Source organism: Gallinula chloropus (assembly GCF_964237585.1).
Source record: "Gallinula chloropus genome assembly, chromosome: 13".
In the NCBI taxonomy this organism is placed as follows: Eukaryota; Metazoa; Chordata; class Aves; order Gruiformes; family Rallidae; genus Gallinula; species Gallinula chloropus.
In genome coordinates, this window is record NC_140098.1 from 13531915 (window position 1) to 13553355 (window position 21441).

General features: G+C 53.2%; 2 protein-coding genes across 2 annotated transcripts; one reads left to right on the forward strand and one right to left on the reverse strand.

Annotated features, from left to right (window-relative positions):
- Positions 1 to 35: 35 nt before the first annotated feature.
- COQ9 (coenzyme Q9) lies at positions 36 to 8439 on the reverse strand. The gene is made up of 9 exons (XM_084270285.1): positions 8362 to 8439; positions 7165 to 7336; positions 6439 to 6574; positions 5942 to 6084; positions 5580 to 5664; positions 4309 to 4413; positions 2325 to 2480; positions 1867 to 1920; positions 36 to 149 (listed from the first exon to the last, which is right to left on the reverse strand). Exons 1-9 carry the CDS (start codon positions 8417 to 8419, stop codon positions 114 to 116), a joined length of 945 nt encoding a protein of 314 aa, XP_084126411.1. The 5' UTR covers positions 8420 to 8439; the 3' UTR covers positions 36 to 113.
- A 325-nt stretch (positions 8440 to 8764) lies between these two features.
- Positions 8765 to 16398, forward strand: CIAPIN1 (cytokine induced apoptosis inhibitor 1). The gene is made up of 9 exons (XM_084270174.1): positions 8765 to 8803; positions 11007 to 11185; positions 11494 to 11646; positions 12966 to 13042; positions 13282 to 13450; positions 13659 to 13732; positions 14054 to 14169; positions 14652 to 14721; positions 15220 to 16398. The coding sequence occupies exons 2-9, from the start codon at positions 11029 to 11031 to the stop codon at positions 15328 to 15330; spliced, it is 927 nt and encodes a 308-aa protein (XP_084126300.1). The 5' UTR covers positions 8765 to 8803; positions 11007 to 11028; the 3' UTR covers positions 15331 to 16398.
- Positions 16399 to 21441: the final 5043 nt, after the last annotated feature.

Consider the following 21441-nt stretch of genomic DNA (forward strand, 5'->3'; position numbering starts at 1 on the left):
CCCGCCGCCGGTGCGCTTCCAAAAAGACTCCGTGCTAGGCTGGGGTGCGGCTTTATTGGTGCCGGGAAGGGACGGCGCGGTCCGTTCTCGCTCCCGCGCCGCTTGCTGCTGCCTCACCGGCGCTGGTTCAGCCCCGCCAGGTTCTGGATCTGCGAGGCAGAGGAGGAGAAGGCCGTTAAGCGACGGTGTCCCGGGCTCCCCGAGGCGCGCCGGGCTCCCGCACAGGCCCCGGGGCAGAGAGAGGCGGCCCAGTAGCCGAGACAGGGGGACGAAAAGCCCCGAGGGCAGTCAGAGACCGGGGGCGAAAGGTCTGCAGAAAGCCCCAGCCACCCCCCCGGCCTCATCCGACTCTCTGCCTCCGCGGGCTTCGGTCTGGCAGACAAGCCAAGCCCTTGAGGCATTCGGCCTGCTCTGCAGAGAGCTGGAGCGCTCATCACACCTGTACAGCGGTACAGCAGCACGCTGTTCCTGTACAGCGCGCTTGGATGTGGGAGCTCCAGCCTGTGAATGTACTGGGGTGGCTCTAAAACCACCTGGCTGCAGCCCCCCCACCCCAAAGCAGTTTAGTTCCTCCTGTTTATCTGCGCAGTGGATCTGCTTGAGGGACAGACTGAGCATCATCTCGGGCTCAAACGGCAGGGCTGTGATCTGCGGGGCACAGTGCATGCCTGGAGAGCACAACCTGAGCACGGGGAGGGCTCTGGGGGAGGGTCCTTTGTGCAGAACCAGGTGTGAAAGCAGAGACAGCCTGGGAAACACTAAAGATGTGAAACGATTCCACCGTAACTGCACGGGGGTTGGGAAGGAGGTGGGGAAAATTCTTGAGAACTGCTTCATACAGTAAAAATGACTTCTAATTTATGTTCCAGCCTCTTTGTCTTGTACACATAAGAACAAGGGAAACGTATTTCTGGTAAGAAGGAAATCACTTTGCTGCTGAATGTCATGGGAGTTGTCCAAAAATAGAATGACAGAGAGGGCCCGACGCCCTTGGAAACTCATTCCTCAGCACACAAAGGGCTGTTGCATATCCCAGAGGAGATTCAGCTCCCCCTGAAGGGACACAACACCGCCCAGGGTGCTACTGAGAAGGGAGTGAGTTCTTGGAAGGACACCGCAGTCAGCTGAAACAGCGTGCGGACATCACCCTGCTGTGCCCAGGGACAGGTGCCACCTCCCGCGCTTCCACAGGGGTAAGGACCTTCTGTCCAGATCTCCAGCACCAGGACTGGCAGAGGAAGAGGTCTCAGGACAAGTGACAGACCAGTTGTATTTATTCGAATCGCCTCTCATCCCCAGTGCTCACCCTGCACCTTCTGACTTGGATTTTTACGCTCTACTACAAGTTCTTTCACCACAAAACACCAAACTAATCCCACACTACCCAGAAAATCAACCTTTCGTGCAGTTAAGTTATGAAAGGCAATTATTTTTTATGCTGTCCTCTAGGTTTTGAAGGAAAACCATGCCTACATTCAGCATGGAAGGGAACAGAAACAATTCCTCCTAGTTGTTTTCAGCATTACTTAGGGAAATCAACTTTTTAAAAGGGTAGATAATGGCATGACAAGGGGAATGGATTAAAGCTAAGGGAAGGAAGGTTTAAATTAGATATTAGGGGGAAGTTCTTTACAGAGGGAGTGGTGAGGGGCTGGAATGGGCTGCCCAGAATGGGGGTGGATGCCCCATCCCTGGGGGTGTTCAAGGCCAGGTTGGATGGGGCCCTGGGCACCCTTGTGTAGCTCCAGGCCTGGAGGTTGGTGTCCCTGCCTGTGGCAGGGGGGTTGGAGCTCTGTGATCCTTGGGGTCCCTTCCAACCCAGACCATTACATGATTTTATGATTCTATGATTCTATGATTACTTACAGTAACCGCAGCTCCCATCAAACCCTGGACAACTGCTTCTCCAGTGGACTGCACCTAGAAGACCCAAGAAGAACATGACCTTTTGATTTCTTCTGTAGTTACACTTGTGGCCACGCAAACACGGCGCCACGATGCACATCAAACGTGTGTCTGCAACAGAAAGGTGCCGACAGAAGCCAAGCACTTGCAGAGAGATGACAGCCAGGGATAAGAAACATGGAAGAGCTTTCCTGGGAATGTATGGCTCCTACATGACAGGCTCCTAACCATCAGGCCAGCCTGGCACTTTACTAGAAAATAGGTAAGCATTTATGGACGTTGAACCCACGGTGTCCATGCAGTCACCCACCAGGACACAGTGGTCTCTCACCAGACGTGTGTTGGAACAGACAGGTCTGCCTGCAGGTGTATTTGGGTAGAAGACAGATGCTGCATGTTTGCCTTGCCCGCAGCGTTACCTGGTTAGCTGCATTGCCCATGTTCATGGCGTCAGCCACTCTGTTTTCCAGGAAGCGCCAAGTATCCTCGAAGTCAGGGGATGAATCCTGCATCATCACCAGCTCGGTGGTGTTGTAGATGCCAGTGAGCACAGCCCGACGGGTGTACCAGTTGAACTGCAAGTTCATGAAATGAGAGAGAGAGAGAGAGGTGTGACCCGAATGCAGATGAAGAATGCAGCTCACAAAAGCAGACTGGAGAATGGCTAAGGAAAAGCAAACTGATAGCACATTCCTTCCCTGCCTAACTCATCTCTGTGAGGCAGTGGGCTGCCAGCCAACACCAACATCTGACAGAGGTCACGAGTACAGCACCTAAAACTGCTCAACAAAATCCCCTCTACCCGCTGCTGGTCACAAGTGGGTACCTGCAGCAGGCAGCAAGGCCTGCTCCCTGGCTCAGCCAGCCTGCCTGCACAGGGCAAGAGCTCATCTTTAGTGTACAGACCGCTACCAGGCAATGCAAAGCTCCAATTCCAGGTTAATTCGATGAGCAGAGACTGTATTTAGTTCTGAACTTGAGCCACAGCTTGCACCAGAGATGAGCGTAAAGGAAGGGAATGAAGATAGGACAGAACTCTGCGAGATATCACAGGGAGATAGACCTTTCCCATCCAAATACCAGTACTGCCTGCTGAATCACTGAATGCACCAGTATGCTGCCAGCAGCAGTGCTGGAGGATGCACTGCAGCAATAGGTTACGCAACACAGAGATGCACAAATAACTCAAACTCTTTGGTTTTTCCAGTTGCACTTGCACCACTGGCAGACAAACACATAAACCCCAGTCTTTAAAAGGAGCCTTTGACTTCATTTGCTGCTATTACAGTGATTAAACCATTTGGGCACCCGGAAGAAATACTGGTTGTTCCATTCCCAATTACAAAGCAAGAGAGGAATGAGAACACCGACCTTCACTTTGAAAACAAGAGTTGGCTGGAAGGCTCTGCTGCTCACACCACAACCTGTGAACTCCAGCGAGGGGAGAAGCAGGAGGGATGTTGCCACTCACAGCTGGTTCTCTACAGTGCCCAAGACCAAACTCACTCTGTTGATCCACCTTTCTCCCTTTACTGGGTAAGGGGAGAAGGGGCTCAGCACCACATCTTCCCAAGGGACCTCTCATAACCCATCAGAAGGAGCAAAGGAAAGGCAAAGCTCAGAACCTCTCCTACGCCCTGCGTCGATGTGGAGAGCTTAGGAACAGCTCAGCCCAGACACAGACCCTGACACGTCGATTTGGCTTTCATAACCCATAAGGGACATGATGCTCCTGATGCAGTCAGAGTCTTTCAGTTCTCTTCTGGTTTATCCCTTTAATTTTGCTGCATGTTATTTATTTTTCACTGCAGTAGCTTCTCTTTTCTTCTCAGATAAAAGCAGCTTATTAAAGCGGTTTGTTAAAAGGGTTCGTGTAGCTTTTCTCATCTCTCTCTACATCTATATGAATTAAGGTAATTTATTAATTGCTTTAATTAAGTTCGTAATTTTCTTTTATTTCCTGCCAGAGAGATGAAAGCTTTAATAAGCTACTGGTATTTTTAGGTAGGTTCTTCAAAGTTTTTCAAGTGAAAGCTGTAGACGCTACTGCTGGTGGAAGAGACAGCTGCTTTGACAGTGACAGTGCTCACTTGCTGAACACTGGATCAACTTCTTAGCCTGAAAATCTCAACAATTTTGTCCACATCTTAAAAAAAATAACAAAGAGGACTTAAAAGAGTCTAAGAAAGGTAGGACCTTTTAATTTGCACTAGTCCCACTGGCTCCTAGGTCTCTCTGGAAATTAAGAGTAGGACTTATAACGACCCTTGGGTGCTTGTGAAAATGCATTCCTCCTTTGGAACAAACAGGTTGTTCCAAGGGAGATGTGGCCTCCTTCAACCCATCATTTTGCTGAAGTGCCCAGGGGCAGAACCAGCCAGTCTGCAATGCACAAAGACTTACATCTGTGGACTGGTCTCCAGCATAGTGCCATATATCATCAATCATGCTGGTGAGGAGGTTGAGGCTGGAAGGGATGTTATGTGGGAGCAACAGGATGCTCAGAGCCTGTGAAGGAAGCACACAGATAGATGGGAGAGTTGAAGGGAGAAGGACAGAGCATTAAAGCAGAGCAGCAATGCTCTGTTATCTTTCCCTGCTGCTGCTGTCTTGCCCCCAGTGAGAAGTCCTCCCAGCTCTTTTCAGCTAGCAGCGGTCCTTCCGAGCGGCAGGGTTTGTAGGGAACACACAGTGTGGCAGCCAAGCTCAGCTCTCCGCCTGTCCCGGAGCACAGAGCCCCCTGCTCAGCTCAGACACTGCTGTGCTGTCCCTCCAGAGCTGCCTCTCCTCTCCAGGTATGGAAACATGTGCGCCTAAGGGCAGGGAGACAGATCTCTCATCTCTCTGAGTCTGAACTCCAATCAGCTACAGAGGGCAGGGCAGCCTGGGAGGACAGACAGCTGTCAGAACCCTGCTGAGATCCTGCAGCCTTTGAACGTGCCAGCACAATGCCAGGAGAGTCCCGAACCACCCACATCCTTTGTGAGTTATACTGATCTGGAACAAACCACAAATCCTGTCTTCTCTCTCTGCAAGGAGCGCTGGATTCAGCTGCCCAGAGGCAGCAGCGATTCTGGATGACACAGGCCGACTTGGCCACAACTCCCGCAGCCCAAGGGTGGGGACTCTGCAACTCTGCTTGTTACCAAGGCCACAGTTAACTCCCTCCCCACCCTGGGAAGGAAGGCTGGAGACTTCAATGGGAACTGTGAGGCAGGGAGCCCTCCTGGTTCACAGATCTAGCCTCGGGTTGCTGAGGGGTTTGCCATTCCCACACTGGGGAGGCAGTTTCTTGCAACAAAGGGGTATTTGTGTCTTTCCAGGTGCAGGATGATACTGGTGTGGCCAGAGCAATGCTGCAAGGAGCCTGATATGCAGTGACACTGCAAATAGGACTGAGCAGAGACACGGGTTATCCTTGGGGATCCCAGATGGGTGGAGCGAACAAGGGAGGGGTTTGCTTTTCCAGAACTACAGGAAATAGTTGTTCTAAGGACACCTTTAACTGCCTCCTCTTGAAGGGCATGAGTCATCTAAAACCAGTGAGGGCTTCATTTACAACCTTGAACTTCTCTGGGGGAGACCGTTGAAGGCCACAGGGTGTTTAAAATACACTCACACACAAACACCCACCCAAACAAAAAACAAACCCAAACCAATCTTCATACTCATACCTGGGGCCATTTCTCAATATATGGAATCAGCATCCTCAGTCTGACTTGCACAGCATCTCTCAGGAATTGATCTGTAGGCTTCTTCCTTGGTAAAGGAAAAAAAAAAACCAACACAGCTATTAAGAACATCCAAGTTAAACTCAATTCTGCACTTGAAAGATTGATCTCTTGCCTGTCTCAGCAATAGATAAGCACAGTATTATGGGTCCTTCATGCCTACAGTCCAACTCTGTGTATGGGAAGGTGGTTTTATTTGGGCAAACGACATTTTTTACCAAAAGTAGCTGTGTCCTGGGTGGCCTCTCTGTCTATCCAGTCCCCAGGTCTGACAAGGAATACAACTTTTCATACTCAGTACTTACTCTGCTTCGCCCAGCTGCACTAGTTTTTGTTCCTGCTCCAGCAGCTCAGACAGCTTGGTGTTGCACTGAGACACAAAGTGCAGGACCAGTTCACTGCCATCGTTGTGAAACATCCCTGCAGCAGCAACAGAGAGGCCCAGGGTCTGCAGGGAAGAAGGGAGAGGCACAGACCGGGTCATGCACTGCTAAGCAGGGTCCAGCAAGGAAAAATGTTGTATTTATTTCGTGAACGAAGTTATATGAATTCAAACAAAGCAATGCTGCATTAAAGAGCTCGTCCTGTGCACGTTCCCCTCTCTATAGGATCACTACATTGTGCCTTAGCTTAACTCTGAGAGGGTTACCCTGCAGTGGCTGGGACGCATTCCTGCCCAGTACCATCTGCTGACTAGGGTGCATCGCCCAAGAGTATGTGGGGGAAGCATGCAGGCCTGGCTGTCTTTGGACTTCAGCTCCATCCAGTTTTCAACTGGTTCCTTGCTTCTCTCCCCACATACCTTGGCTCCCTCTGCAATGGCTTCTGCAGTCCAGCCATGTTCAGGCACAAACTCCAGCGCTGCCGTGAGGATTCGATGCTGCAGCTGCTCCTCGCTCTCATAGTCCTCAGACTCCTGGCCGCCCTGGCCAGTGTAACTATGAGAAGGTATCGTTACAGTGAGGGGAACGCCACCAGCAAACATCAGCAACCCCGGGTTCTGCCGCTCGCTCGCTGCCACCGCTGTGTGCAGACACCCTTTGGCATCTGCTTAGTACAAATCTCGCCTCCTCCTGTAAAATCCTTCCTGTTCCATCCCAGAAAAAGGATTCTTAACGAACCTTTGCCATGAGAGGACGAGAGAAAAATAAGCGAGGGCTCAGTCCATGTGCCTGCCTGGCAGTTAGCCTTGGATTCCCCCTTCATTAACAAGAAGCTAAGCTGTAAGCTCTTCCAAAGGGGGTATCATAGCTATAGGCATACAGACAGCATACTGTCCATAGTTTGTGCAGATTTACACAAAAATCCAGAAGTGAAGGCTGGTGCTTTGCACACCCTCTTGACACGTCCCATCCTGCACAGCAGCCAGTGGAATTTGCACAGTCACAGCGAACTCCAGCTGCTGCAGCGTGAGGCCCCGTTAACTCTGGATCTCCTCACGCCCGAGTTTCAGATGTGAGTGCCAGAAAAGCAAAGCTTCCCAGCTCCACTGTTGGCAGGACAGCGCTAGAAATAGCTAGTGAGTTACCTGGGGCGAGGGCCCTGAGGTTCCTGCTCAGGCTGGTGATCTGTTGGATGGGAATCGAACTGCTGCTGAGAGGAAGATGTCAACGGTTCCTTCTTCTGCTCATCGGAGACTCTCCTCAGCACGGCTGAGGCCTGGAGAGGACGCCGTGCTGGGGAGAGCTGGCACCTGACCGCTAAAAGGGGAACCAGGAGAGTCAGATGCTGCCTTCCAACACGAGGAAGCACAGTAAATTAGGAGGGAAAAAGAGAGTTGTGGTAAACACAGCCTAAAAGAACATAAATTTGTAGAGACAGTCTATGGTGGTACTTCTGAGAGGGAAATGCTTTGTGAGGAAAAGAACCACAGAGGCGGCAGCAGTGCAAATAGCAAGGAGTTCCCTGATCTTGCTTGCGCTGTAAGCCAGGTACACAAACAAGCACTTGGTGCCCTGCAGCATCCCCACTCTCAGTTCCAAGTGCCAGAGGAAGGAGAGGGGTTATCGGGAGGCACTGAGCCCTGAGCTCGGGGCAGGAGGTCAGTAATACTGCGGGGAGTGGGTGCTCTTAGCAGCCATGCCATGCTGATCACCGTGTCTTCTCCTCAGGTGACTCAAAGGCGACACAGCTTTCAGCTACCGCTCCTCTGTGAGAATTTTTATGCTAACTTCAGTGGGGTTTGGAGGTTTTATTCTATAAGCTGGGGTTGCATGGCCCACACTTTAAAAAACCAGCACCAAACCCCCTCCCCAAACCTCTCTGGTTCCCTGGCACGTGAAGTGGGGACCAGCACCACCCCGCTCCCCTCACACCAGCCCTGCACAGCCTCCTTCACCCAGGCACTGCGCTCCCCAAAGAGATCCTCATGGGCCAGGCTGCATCCCGCCAGCCCTCCCAGCCTGCCCGGGACCTGCAGACCCTGCCTGGGGGCTGAGCCTGGGGTGGTTGGGGGCTGAGCCTGGGGGCTGAACATGGGGTTGGGGCCTGAGAGCTGGAGGGTTGGGGGCTGACCCTGGGGCTGACCCTGGGGGCTGGGGCTGGAGCGGCCCCGCAGTCCTATATCGCCCCCTAGCGGCGGCCCGCCTCTGCCCTTCACCTCACCTTCCCCACCCCCCCCCCAGCCCGGCCCCACCCCGCCGCCTCACCCCGCCCCCCGGCACGAGCCCGCGCGCCAGCTCGAGCCCGCCCGCCCCCTCCCCAGCCGCGCCCCCCGCCCCCTCACCCGCGCGGCCCCGCCACAGCCACCAGCCCGCGCGCCGCAGGCTGCCCGCCGCCGCCATCTTGGAAGCGGGCAGGAGGCGATGACGTCGCCGAGGGGGCGGGGCGCGGCGGTGACGGCGTCAGGCCGAGACAGAGCCGCGGAGGTGAGTGGGACGGAGCGGGGTCGAGTGTGGCCGGGGCCGCCTCTCCGGGGCGGCGAGGGGCGTCTCCCGCGGGGCCGGCGCTCTCCCTTCCGCCTGCTGAGGAACCGGCCGCGTCTGGTTCCAGCGCGGGGCTCTGAGGCGCTCGCCGCGGCCCCGCGTTGGGCCCTGGGTCGCAGGGGGCTGCCCGCCGCCCCGGCTTTAACGTTCCGGCGAGCCTGGGCGCTGGCTCTCCGAGCCCGGGAGCCCCCGGTGTGGCTCAAGGCCCTTTCCGTGCCCCGTTGCGGGCGGCTCAGCGTTAAGGTAAGGCCGCTCTCCCCGGCGCCAGCCCCTCGGGCCCCTCCCGGGCAGGGCGCAGGGCAGGCCCGAGCCCGCCTGTGTGCGGGGCAGCCGCTGCTCGCTGGCTTGGCGAGCCCGGGCCAGCCGGCTGCCCGGGGTGGGGGTGTGAGCTGCCTTGGTCCGGAGCTGGAGGTGTTTGAAAGGAAGGTGGCTGGTGCACCGAGTCTCTCCTCTTAAATCCCACCTTCTGTGGGGAAATGCGGGGGGAAGATGCCCTTCCAGTCGTCCCCTCCAGAGCTCGATCGCAGCTCCTAGCTGTTACACTGCTAAACACAGACGTAACAGTGTGTCTTTGAGGGCTACAGGAGCCTCTTGCTGTCTTTAGGTTGTATCTCAAGGGGTTGATGCATGCTGGTGGTGCTGTTGGTGTCGCTTGGCCTTCAGTCTTGAAGGGTCCCAACCTGCTGTTCTGAGAGGAAGGGGTGACCATGGAGTTATGTTTTCTACTTCAGCCTAACAGCTTATATGTTTCTTGAGGTTTTCAGCCTTCTTCCTGGGAAACGTGACTTTTAAATGGGTTTGATAAATGTGTTCAGTAGCGCTGCTATCTGCTGTAGTTGCTTAGCTTGCATTGTGTGTGTGTGTGTGTTCAAGGCCAGCTGTGAGGTGCTATGACTCGTAGTGTATATCTGAGATCTTCCACTCCTTTCCTGGCTGGCAGCGTGGGCTGTGTAAGCACTCATTTCTCCTAGAGTAGCTCAGGTGAGGTGCCACCTTGCCCTGTTCTGACCTTGTTTACAGGAGAGGGCATGTAGAGCCAGGGGAACAGCAGTCAAAATCCACTCTGCCCCTGACTGCAGACTGCTCTCCTGCAGCAATCACGTGGTGTGTGGCTGACTGAAGGCATGCTGGGCAGTGTGCTTGCCAGTGCTCTGGTCACTGTGGTTATGTTAAACTAGAGGGAAAATAGGTTTGGGTTGGATGAGTAGGGTGCAAGGTGTCGTGGTTCCACCCCAGCTGGTACTGAGCACCACACAGCCACTCACTGGGTTCCCCCTGCAGTGTGGGGAGAAAGAAATGAAGTGGAAAGACAAAGGCAGGCCTGGTGGGTCGGGATGAGGACAGGTCAGCAAAGGGAGGAGGGAACAACCACAGGGCTTGTAACAAAATACAGCATACAAAACTGGTAACATGTGATGCAGTTCCTCAAGGAACCACACAGCTTGGGTGACCTGTCCTGGCTGAGTCCCCTCCCAGCTTCCTGTGCACCCTCCCCCTTCTAGTGAGCAGGGGAGTGTGAGGAGCTGAGAAGTCCTTGACTGCTTGGCAACAACTAAACCATGAGTGTGTTATCAGCACTGCTCCCACCCCAGCTCCCAAACACAGGGTGCTATCACTGCTCCCACCCCAGCTCCCAAACACAGGGTGCTATCACTGCTCCCACCCCAGCTCCCAAGCACAGGGTGCTATCACTGCTCCCACCCCAGCTCCCAAGCACAGGGTGCTATCACTGCTCCCACCCCAGCTCCCAAGCACAGGGTGCTATCACTGGTCCCAAACACATTCCATCTGCTGCTAGAAAGAAAACTATCTCCATCCTGGCCAGACCCAGGGGCTGGGTGGTTGGGTTCTAGTGGCATGCTGCTATGAGTACCAACTGATGGTGTGATGCTTGTGTGACACTTCCACAGCACAGACTTCTTCAGACTCTGTCAGGAATGGGATGTTGCATAAAACATAACAGCACACAGGTTTCCCAAAGCTGTTGCTTCACTGCACATGCCGTTTCCCTTCACATGTGTTGCAGAGCAAACTTTGCTAGGTCATGTCACGAGTGGGAGAGAGACAAGGCAGTGTTTAGTGTCAGATAGTTGTCACTAATCTAGAAATCCAGAAATCCTCTGTTAGAGCTCTGTTCAGACCTCAAAGGAAGGCAGCTCAGGGGTGTTTTGTTGTTTGCTGGTTGTTTTTTCTTAAGCCTGGCTTGCAGCCTCTCTGCAAAACTAGTCTCAGAACTGAAGAGAAACTGAATGATCAGTGCCCTTGGGTGTAGCTGTTAATGTCATGCGAACTCTCAGCTCGTGGGAACTCCAGAAAATAATCCCCATTGATTAAAACAAGTCAGTGCTCGCTGCTTAAGTCACGGTCCAGCCGGGTTGATGCTGCGCCTGGCACTTACCCGTCCTCTCTGTCTCCCCCTACCTGTTCCTCTCTCTGCTGCTGCCAGGTTTGCTGCTGCTGCTGTGAAGATGGGGGAGTACGGAGTCGCGCCGGGCCAGCGTGTGGCTGTCATCTGGGACAGCTCCTCGCCCGTTGAAGCCCTGAAAGGTCTGGTAGATAAAATCCAGGCGCTGGTGGGAGCTGATAATCGTGTCTCTGTGGAAAACATCAACCAGCTGTCTCAGTGTAAGAACCAGCTTCATTTTCCACTCTTTTATTTAAAGAGAGCGGGCGCTGCGGCTGTGCCAGCTGACATCTCCCCTGCTTTGGAAGTCAGTGTTGGGAACAGCACTGGCACCTCCTGCTAACTCTTCCTGCTGGCCATGCAGCCAAGAAGGTGATGTGCCCTGCTCATGCTTCCTGTGACTGGTGTCCTCAGCCAGTTAGTTCTGTTGTAAGCAGGCGTGAGGAGGGAGGTGGAGCTGAGGTATTAAGCACAGCTGGGTGTGTCTGTGTGTGAAGCTGTGCCATATTCCTCTCTTCTTTCTTTCCAGCTGCTCACAGGGAGTCCAGTTTCGATGTTGTTCTCTCTGGCATGGTACCAGGCAGTGCTGTGCAGCACAGCGTGGAGCTGCTGGCAGAAATAGCTCGGATACTTAAACCAGGGGGCCGTGTCCTTCTGAGAGAGCCCGTGGTTACAGAATCAGGTGAGAGACTCTACATCAGCTTTGCTTTCACAGCAGTTCTTGTGAGGATTAGGAAAGGACAGGAGCATTGACTGGCTCTCAGATTTTCATTCTCCTGACACATTAACCTGAATAGTAAAACTTTTACCCTGTTTCCAAGCTGGTAGCTGTCAGGGATGTTTGCAGACACTCTCCCTCTGTCAGAAGCACTGCATAGGCTTGTTCCCAAACCACGCTGAAAGCTCAGTGAGCGCTGCTCTGCTCCTGAGGTGTGTGATGGTAAATAGCTGCAGATGTTTCTGATGAGCTTCTGAAGTCATTTTCAAAATGGGTGACACATGCCAAGAGAGGCTGTTCCAGACACCAGCTGAGAGCTGGTTATCCACAGAAGGGAGAAGGGTTTTGTCTAGGTTTCAGAGTAAAGCCACCTGCCATAGGACATCTGGAGGAACACTCAAGAAGGTGAACCCAAGGTTATTTCTCTTATACTTGACCTGCATTCAAACCTTGCCAGCACAGGGAGCTGGTTTGGGCTGGAAGCAGGAGATAATGTGCCACCAGATGAGAACAGAGGCATCTGTGCTGATGGTGGTTCTGTTGGCACAATCTACAGTGCCCAAAATGGTGCTGTCAGTAGAAGGCAGTAGTGCCTTCTCCAGCTGGGGAGGGTGTGCCAGTGCTTTGAAGCTGCTGGTGGCTCTGTGGTGCTTTAGGGTCAAGGGGAAACACTTCTGGGATGGAACAAAACGTGAAGTCTGGGGAAGATGAAGTTCTTATTTTCCTGGAATTTGATGGACTTGGAATAAAGAGCAAGTGGCAGTAGTGATAGAGGGAGAACAGGTTCAGCTCAGCACAAGCCTGTGCCAAAGCAAGTAAACCTGTGGTGAGTTTTTGATGAAACAGTGATTGTGATAGCTTCTGTGTGCAAGAGCAAGGCTCTGGAGGGTTACACATCTGGATGTAATGTTCAGTTAGGAGTCCATGTTCTGAAAACTCCATGAATAGTTCACTTTGATACATGACAATGTTTGGGGACATTTTGGAGTTTTCTGGTTTGGGGTGGGTTTATTGCCCCCTTTTTTCTTTTATTGTTAATTGGGCTGAGAAAGGTTTTGGCTTGTAGAGAACAGATCTGCAGCTCAAACAGGTTTGTAACCCCAGGCTCTTAACTATGAACAAGTTCTTTCTGTTTTGTTCCTGCTGACAGCTGGAAAAGGCCCAATTCTGAAGCAGAGGGTCTGGCTTGAGTACTTCCTTCTAAAACTCTTGCCCTTCCAGATCTCTCAGTGACCTCTCCGTGTTCTTCCTTCCTTCTACTTACCTGCTTTTGTGTCTTCCAGGAAACAACAGCAGAATCAAGACAGCAGCCAAGCTCCCCACAGCTTTGACTCTCTCTGGGTTGGTGGAAGTTAAGGAGGTATGTACTAACCACTTCCCAAAACTGACCTTGATGTGTAGATGGCAATTCTTGGGGACTTGCTGGCTGGTGTGGTTATTTAGTTCCTGGTTAATTGTAAATCTGCCTACCACAAAGTTTAGCTGCTGCAAAGATAACGTCTTCTTTTTAAAATACAAATTTAAAATTCACTGGGATGCTGGGTGGGGTGGTGAGATAAGGAGTTCTGCACAATGTTAACCTCAAATCTCTCACCACAGCTGCAAAAGGAAGAGTTGACTCTGGAGGAAACCCAGTCAGTCCAAGAACATTTGGGTTACCAAGGCAGTGACCTTCTCATTGTTCAGATAGAAGGCAGGAAGCCCAATTTTGAAGTGGGATCCTCAAGTCAGATCAAACTTGCCTTTGCCAAGAACCCTGGTCCTTCAGGTGAGGAGTGGTGCGTGCTGAATGTCTGGGTTGCCTGCCTCTCACAGGACGAGCATCCCTCAGAACAGGGGTGCAGCTCTGGGAGACTGAGTGCTACCTTGAAAACCTGGGGAGTGGGGTTTTCCAAGGTGGTTGAGCTCTTACTAATTGGGAGTAGAAGGAGCAAAGGCTGGAGTAACTATTATTTCTTCCTTTGTTTTGGCTCCAGGAAAACCCTCTGTGGACCCAGCTGCTGCCAAGCTGTGGACACTCTCTGCCAATGACATGAACGATGAAGAGATGGTACCTGGTTTTGTTTGTGAGGCTTTGCTGTTGCTCCTTCTCTCCCCTCTTCTTTCCTACCCAAAGTAGTTTCAGTCATGCCTCTTGCGAAGCTTTACAACTGAGGAGGTAGAAAAGCATCCCCAGGGCAAAAAAATCTCAATTACTGTGTGAGGTCTTGAGAACCCAGAGGTGTGGTGAGGGCAGTGGAGACAGGGAGCAGCTGCTACACTTTGATGCTGGTGGTACAGATGGCCCTGTTTCTTTGAACATAACCCAGCAATGTCATTCCCCTCTGCCACATCAGTTTCCCCCATGTTATCCTCCATGGTGTGTTTTCAGGATCTCCTGGACTCTGATGAGCTGTTGGATTCAGAGGATTTGAAAAAGCCAGATCCATCATCCCTCAGAGCTTCATCCTGCAAAGAGATGGGCAAAAAGAAAGCTTGCAAGAACTGGTCAGTGCTTGGAGTAGTGTATGGGGGAACTTCTGAGCTGTCACATTAAACCCTTGGAGCTGGGTAGATTTTAAACCCATTGTAGACACTTTGCTGTTCTTGGGTTCCTGTTCTTTATCTCAACTGTGTGAACATAAATCCAAACACAGTGAGAACTGATTAACCACACCCAACCCACTGCAGATCACCACGCTGATGGGATCAACAGCGTCTTGATGCTGTTTGCACAGCATGGAAACCCTGGTGTCTGAGATCTCCATGAGAAACAGCACACACAGCAAGTGCTGTGGAGTCATTCCTCACTCAGGCTAAACCCCAGGCATGTGTTTCCACACTTGTTACACACTTTGTTGAAGAGCAAAGTGAAGAGTGTGAGGGCCCCAAGGTTGGCTGTGTTGTGTGACAGAGTTGAGGTGTGAGGAGGGCTGGCAGTAAGCATTGGTGAGCAGGAATATGCAGGTGACTTCTTTATTTCCCTACAGCACCTGTGGCCTGGCTGAAGAGCTGGAACAGGAGAAGAAGAGCTCACAGCCCAAGTCTGCCTGTGGAAATGTAAGTAGTCATTTTTGGTACTGTACTCTGGTTTGTGCTACTTGATTTGGTCTAAGAACTGTGTTCTTTAGTGACTGCTCCCTAAGCTTCTGCAGAGCTTCAGCCTGTTGCCCCATGCCCACATGCTCTGTACCTGCCCCTGCTGTCTGTTCCAGTGCAGGTGCTGCTGTCAGGGGAGTCAGAGCTGGTGGTAAGCCTTCACCTCCCTGCCTGTGTGCTAACCAGTGATCTCAGGGAAGCTCACCTTGTGGGAGGGCAGGGGTGAGCTGGTGGTGGTTAGGGGGCTGCCCCAGCTTGGGGGGAAACTCGCTGCTGCCACATGAGCACAGTGACCTGACAGCTCTGCTGACCGTGCTGACCAGGCCTGTGTTGAGAGGGTTAGTAGGGAAGTGGTTTCTGCAGGACTGTGTCATCTCAAGCTGGAAAAAGCCCTATTGCTGGGGGGGAATAATGAAGGTTGTGCCTGACTACAGCAGGTGCTTTTCTCTCCCTTGCCAGTGCTACCTGGGGGATGCGTTCCGCTGTGCCAGCTGCCCTTACCTGGGGATGCCTGCCTTCAAGCCTGGGGAGAAGATTCTCCTGAAAGAGAACCAGCTGCATGATGCCTAACCAAGACATCTCTGGGTGGCCCACAAAGGACTCCTCTGCTTTTCCATTAGCCCGAGGTTCTTCCTGCAGCCCTCCTCATCCTCTCCAAATCATGCTCTCCAGCCAATACTCTTTGTGGGGAGGGGTATTGACACTGCTGTGAGCTCACTGCTTGTAACCAGCCTTGAGCTACCTGATAATCTCTGGTGACAAGAGGTCTCCTATGTATTAAGACTTCATGTTCTGCCTTGTTTTAGCTGGCTTGGTTTGATACTGGGACGCTGGCTGTCACAGCGTGTCCCACCAGCAGAGGGAAGCAGAATCAGGTGTCAGGTTGACCTCCGGTTCTTCCCCATGCCCAGCTCTGATTTACCCTTTCCCCGACTCAGCTCTCAGGTGACACTGGGCTTCTGCTCTCTGCAATCTGAACCTGCCAGTTCCTCACCACGTGAAGGTGGCTCAGCAGCTCCTGGTGTAAGCCAAGAGCTCCTGGTGTACGCAAGTACTCTCAGCAACAGTGAGCCTGAACTTCCTGGTGAAGTCTGGCAGGCATGATGAATTCCCAAGTGTTCTGGGAGCCAGCCCATGGTATCCTTTCCCTGTTTCCATCAGAACAGCAGGGGTTTGGCCCCACTGTGCAAACCCCTGCCCTTAAGGCAGGCTTCAGACCACACCTCTGTGGTGTGGGACTGATAACAGAGTAATCTGAGACTCTGTCACCTCTCTTGGTTACCAGGTGAGTTACCTGCAGTGTCCAATATGTCAGAACACAGCAATAACTTAATTTCTAGATGATGTGTGGTCACCATCTGCTCCCACCCCCTGAGATACTGACTACTCTTTATTTATTTACATAACTCCTGCTATCGAGGGAGCTGTTTGTGTTCTGTGCCAGGCTGGCTTCTCCCCCAGGGAGGGAGAGGAGGAAAGCCCAAAGGCAGTGTCTCAGTGGGGGTGGCTTTGGTTAGAGCTCTTGCTCTGGGGGATGTGACTGCCTGTTGTGCTCCCTGAGGTACACTGTGCACTCAGGGAGGGGGCTGGGGTGAAAGGCCATTCTGTTCTTGAAATAAAAGTGACCAATAGTGTAAATTACTTGTTTACAGATGAGTATTAGTGTCATTCTAAGCACATCTCCACTCATTCAGCTGCTCAGTGATTCCTGGAACTGTTTAAATGTTAGGCTGCCTCTTGAAGTTCTCCATAAATTGTTCCCCTGAAAATAGGTGGTGCCCCCTGGAAAGAAGAGAGTCATGCTGCCTAGATTGGCTTCTGTTGTGTCTAAGTTTCAGAAAGAGGTTTTCCCCTGGAGAAGGACAAGGCAGCTTGCAGGGAGAGAAAGGAGGGCGTCAAGGTGTGTGAAGCATCCAGCATGGGTCAAGGGGCAGGTGCCAGGGTGTGAGCTGTGTAGTACTTGGAGCCAGAGAGGGCTGTGAGGGACTGGTGGCTATGGAGACCTCAGAGACCTTGTACCTTGCTGCCTTCCTTCATCCCTGCCTCTGTCATGTCCAAGAACAACTCCCACAAACCTCTTCGTGCTCCCCTCTTGTGGGCTGAAGCAATGGGTAAAAGCCCCTGCACCTCTGGCCTCTGGGGAGGGGGTTTATTGGGCTTTGTCAGCCTCACCAGTAGCAGCAGATCAGATCTCTGCCTGTCTCCCTGTGAAGGTCCCTGATAACAGCAGCCCTAAACCTGAACTCTGCTTTCCTTTCAGGAGCAGTAAGATAAGAGCAGGAGGAGGCAGAAGCTTTTGTTCTATGGTGATTCACTTAACTGGAATTCAGACAAGCTGGAAGCACCTTCAGATCCTGCTGAGTTCAGCTAATGGTGCTTAAGGCTGTATAACCTTTGTGGTGGTATTGCTCTTGCTGTGCCAGAGGCCCTCAGAGGGTGACAGCTTAGCAATGGAGCATCAGCTGGGTGGGCACATGCTCAGGTGGGCTGGTTTTGAGGAGTGTTTATCCTTTTAGTCCCTCTCCCTTGGTCTGCTGTAGCCTCCAGCCACCATGCCTGCCCCCACCTTGCTTCCTGCCCAGCCCTTAGGTCTGGTTGCCCTGGGAGGGTGGCACCTGTCCCTGGGGTGAGCAGGCTGAGGCATAAGCAGAATATTTCAGTTGGAGGGGACCTATGATGAGTGGCCCATCCCACTGCCTGCTGGCCCTTTGGGACTGACAGAGGTTCAAGCCCCTTGTTGAGGCCAAAGACCTTGAAACCCTGACAGGCTCGGGGTACTGGCTGCCACTCAGCCAGCCTGCTCCTGCAGCAATGCTCCTCATGTCAGTCTGAACCTGCCAGCCACAGCTTGGAGCCCTTCCTGGGTGTCCTGTCCCTGGATCCCAGGGACAAGAGCTCAGCACCTCCCTCCCCTGCAGCCCAGGTGGCAGGAAGGAAGTGAAAGGGCAAAGGGACAGAGGATTAACTGGCTCAGCAGGCACAGTTCAGGTCTTGATGTGCTGCTGAGCCCCTTCTGGGACCCAGTAATTCTACAGGGTCTCCAGCAGACACTTCAAACCTGCAGCAGAGTGAAGTCACAGCAAAGCTCTGATTTTTGTCCCTATAGCTGACCTGGTCTGTGTTCCACTGAACTGGCCCCAGGCAGCTGAGGCCCCTTTCTCTCTGAGTGACACGGGTTGGGTGTGCAGCACCCAGTGCAGGCCATGGGGAGTGCAGGGCTGACTGGCATGCTCACATCTGAAAACTGCTGTGAGCAGAAGGGAGTGAAACTCAGGCTGCTGTGTGGCACAGACTGAGCTGCACAGCTCTATGTGTGCTGAACGGGGTCTTGGTGTGCTGCTGCCTGAGGCCAGACCCCTCATCTTGCTGGATCCAGCCACTGCCCATATTCCATCCTTCCAGTTGTGGACTTGGTCCTTTGTCTCCTACCACGTGCTGTTTCTTGTGAGATCTTTGCCTTGTTGTGTGATGGTTTTGAAGCATTGTTCAGGTGGGTTTCTTTCTTTTGGGGGGTTGCATCACCTGCTGCCCTCTGAAAGCATCCCCTCTGCAGTGCTGCCTCTGGAAGTGTTTGACACACTGCAGCATCTGCTTGGCCCCTTCTTGCTGGCTGTAAGTCACACGTGCTACCACAGGCAGGCTCATCCTCCCTGTTGTTCCTTCTCCAGGCCAGGGTCTGGGGCAGGCTGGGGGATCCCACCTGCGTCAGGATGGGATTTGGGGCTGGGGCATTTACACAAGAGGAGCGAAGGGCCAGGGATTCAGCCCAGGACTGTTGCCATAGGAATTCCCTCACATGAAGGAGGCAGACAGGATTTTTTCCAGCTGCATAAGCGCAGAGAGTGGCCAATGTGGTGAAGGCAGCTCCTGAGAGACACTGGGTTGGGTTGTAAGCCAGAGGAGTTCCAGGGCACTGGGGAGGCCCTGGTGCAAGGGGGAGGCTGTGCCTCCCCCCACCCACTTTGCTCTGGATGGGTTGTTTCCCATCTCCAGCCATGCCCAAAGTACTTATTTTCCCATTTCTCCCTATCCCACTGCCTGCCTCCACTCAGGGTTGCGTGGTCCTCATCCCACCAGCTCTGCAGATCCCAGCATGTGCTATCAGCTTGTCCTCCAGGAATGGGTCCTGGTGAGCATCAGCTTGGGGGCATAGAAATAGTCTAATTTACCAAAAAGGGGATTAAAATAATCAGGGAGGCTCCTCCAACCCTCCCTGGCAACCAGACAGAGTGAATTGCCTCAGTTTCCCAGGGGCTGTGTGACACAGCCCTTCATGCACAGGCCAAATACTGCCTCATGGAGCTGAGTGCCTGTTCCTCTTGACACGTCAGCAGGACTTTGTGCCCTTCTCCTGTCTCCTTTAGTGTCCTGTGAATGTCCCTTTTCACCCTGGCCTCTGCTCAGGGGATGCTTTATGGAGCTGTAACACCCAGTGTCTATCCCTGTCTCTGCACTCATGTCCCAGCATGTCCCCTGGATGGCTCTGACTCAGGGAGGCATGAGGAGCTATGGAGTTGAGTGCTCCCTCTTGCCCGCTTTTTTCCCCTTGAATTTGAGCAGCTGTGAAAAGCATGACCATGTTGGTGGCCTTCAGAGGGCCCATTGGTGCAAGGACCAAAAAGCTTTCCTCTGCAGCCCTGCAGCTTGCTTCACAGGTGATGCTTTGCTCTTAGATGAACATGATGATTGCTGGCAACCTTTCTTGCTGAAGAAATTGGGTCTCCTGCATGGGAAGGAAATGCTCTGCCAGAAAGAGAGGGACGTGTACCCTCTGCAGGCAATACACCTCTCCTTGTGTGCTGAAGTCCAGTGAACTTGCCAGCAGATTCCCAATTAATCACCCAGTGAATTAACAGCAAAGTGAGGTCCGTGCCTTCCTCTGCCTGAGCCATTTTCATCCCTTTGTGTCTTCCCCTTCCACTGCTTTCGGTGTTTCCTCTGTCTCTGCTCCACTTTCATCTCTTGCTTTCTATTCTACTCTATTTCCCTAACTCTTCCCTTTCCTCTCTTCTCTTGTTCACACCATCCACATACATTGCAGTCCTCCCCACTGCCACCCTCACCCATCTCCAACCCTTCCCATTTTTCTCTTCTGCTCCTTGGCTTGGGCTTTTGTTTTTTCTTTCTCCCTTTCCTGTTCCTGGGTGGTCTCACTGTGCCCCAGATCACATCCCTGTTCTTTCCCACGTGGATTCTTGCTGCTCTTCCACCAAGCAGGGAGCATGGTGGAGGCCAGGCCTCTCCTGTGTGCTCTGGCATGGCTGCAGCGTTGCTGAAGGCCTTGTGTCCTGCTGAGCCCTTTCTGGATGAGGTTTAGCTGAGCATGGTGTAGGAACTGAGCCTGCTGCTTCGATTCTGCCCTAAAGAACTGAGAGAAGCAGCACTTTTATTTCTGTTTCTCTGCCTGACTCAGGTTTCTGCTGTCTGGCAAGCAGAGCTTGTGGAGCAGTGAGGACACCCGTGCTCCTGGTATGGAAACATCTTGCCCACCTGCCTCGAGTGCACACAGGAACAGGGGGGCAAGGGGACATCTCTCTGTACAGAGATGTCACGGATGCATCAGTGGTAAGGAAGGTGTCATGTTTACTGTCACTTATCTTGATGTGCTTGCAGAACTGCTCGTGATAGCATCTTTCTGAGAACTGAGATTCGCATGCTCAGCTGTGGCCATGGCTGCCACCCCCCCACACACCCCAACCCCTCTACACATCAGTGCTGTGCTGTGTGTTACCACTTCCCTGAAGTGGTAGGGCTGTGTTGTTGTCCCCCTTTTGAGGTGCTTTGTCAGTAACTGTCCTTATCCCAACCTGTGGGGCTTTGTCTGTGTCAGGGGTTTGGGTGGTGGGGGTCTGGCACAGAGAGCTTCTGGCTGCTCCTTGCAGCAGCCGCCCCTGCAGCCCCACAGAGCAAACACCAGCCAGCTCAAGGCCGGAGTCGCTGCTGACCAAGGCCGAGCCCATCAGGGGTGGTCACAGCACCTCTGGGAGTCACAGTGAGGGAGTAAAACCCACCAGCAGCTGCTTTGTGCCCCAGAGAAGGGAGTGAGAAGGTGTGAGGAGCTGTACAGGCACCAAGGGCAGGGAAGGGGGGAGGAGGCACCCCAGGTGCTGGAGGGAAAGATGCCCCTGAGCCCCTGGAGAAACCCATGGTGGAGTGGGTGTCCCCCACAGCCCATGGAAAAGGCCCAGACCCCACCTGCAGCCCATGGAGAGGCCCCACGCTGAAGCAGGGGGGACACACAGGAGATGCTGTGACCTGTGTTGGAGCGAGCTCCTGGCAGTGAAACCTGCAGCCCATGGAGAGGCCTCACACCACAGCAGGTTTGCTGGGGGGACTTGTGACCCTGGGGGGGACCAAGCTGGAGCAGTCTGGGCCTGAGAGACTGACAGACATTGTGACTGCTGACTGCACCCATAGCAGTGACCCATGCTGGGGCAGCTGGGGAAGAGCTGAAGCCCTGTGGGAAAGGACTCACACTGGAGAAGTTCCTGGAGGACTGTCTGCTGTGGGTGGGACCCCACAGTGCAGCAGGGGAAGGGGGTGAGGAATGAATGTCCCCCCAGCTTAAGAAGGAAACCAACTTGGGAGGAACGGACCAAACACCCCCCCACACCCTCTTCCCCTGTGATATGTGGGGGAAAGGGAGAGAGATCAGGGATAAAGTGTGCGAAGAAGGGAGGG

Excerpts from the sequence above, each read along its gene's own strand:
- CIAPIN1 (XM_084270174.1), top strand. The coding sequence starts at position 11,029 with ATGGGGGAGTACGGAGTCGCGCCGGGCCAGCGTGTGGCTGTCATCTGG. Across the intron at positions 14,170-14,651 it reads AAGAAAGCTTGCAAGAACTG|CACCTGTGGCCTGGCTGAAG; the intron begins GTCAGTGCTTGG and ends ATTTCCCTACAG. Across the intron at positions 14,722-15,219 it reads CCAAGTCTGCCTGTGGAAAT|TGCTACCTGGGGGATGCGTT; the intron begins GTAAGTAGTCAT and ends CTCCCTTGCCAG.
- COQ9 (XM_084270285.1), bottom strand. The coding sequence starts at position 8,419 with ATGGCGGCGGCGGGCAGCCTGCGGCGCGCGGGCTGGTGGCTGTGGCGG. Across the intron at positions 4,414-5,579 it reads ATATTGAGAAATGGCCCCAG|GCTCTGAGCATCCTGTTGCT; the intron begins GTATGAGTATGA and ends CTTCCTTCACAG. Across the intron at positions 1,921-2,324 it reads TGGGCAATGCAGCTAACCAG|GTGCAGTCCACTGGAGAAGC; the intron begins GTAACGCTGCGG and ends TGGGTCTTCTAG.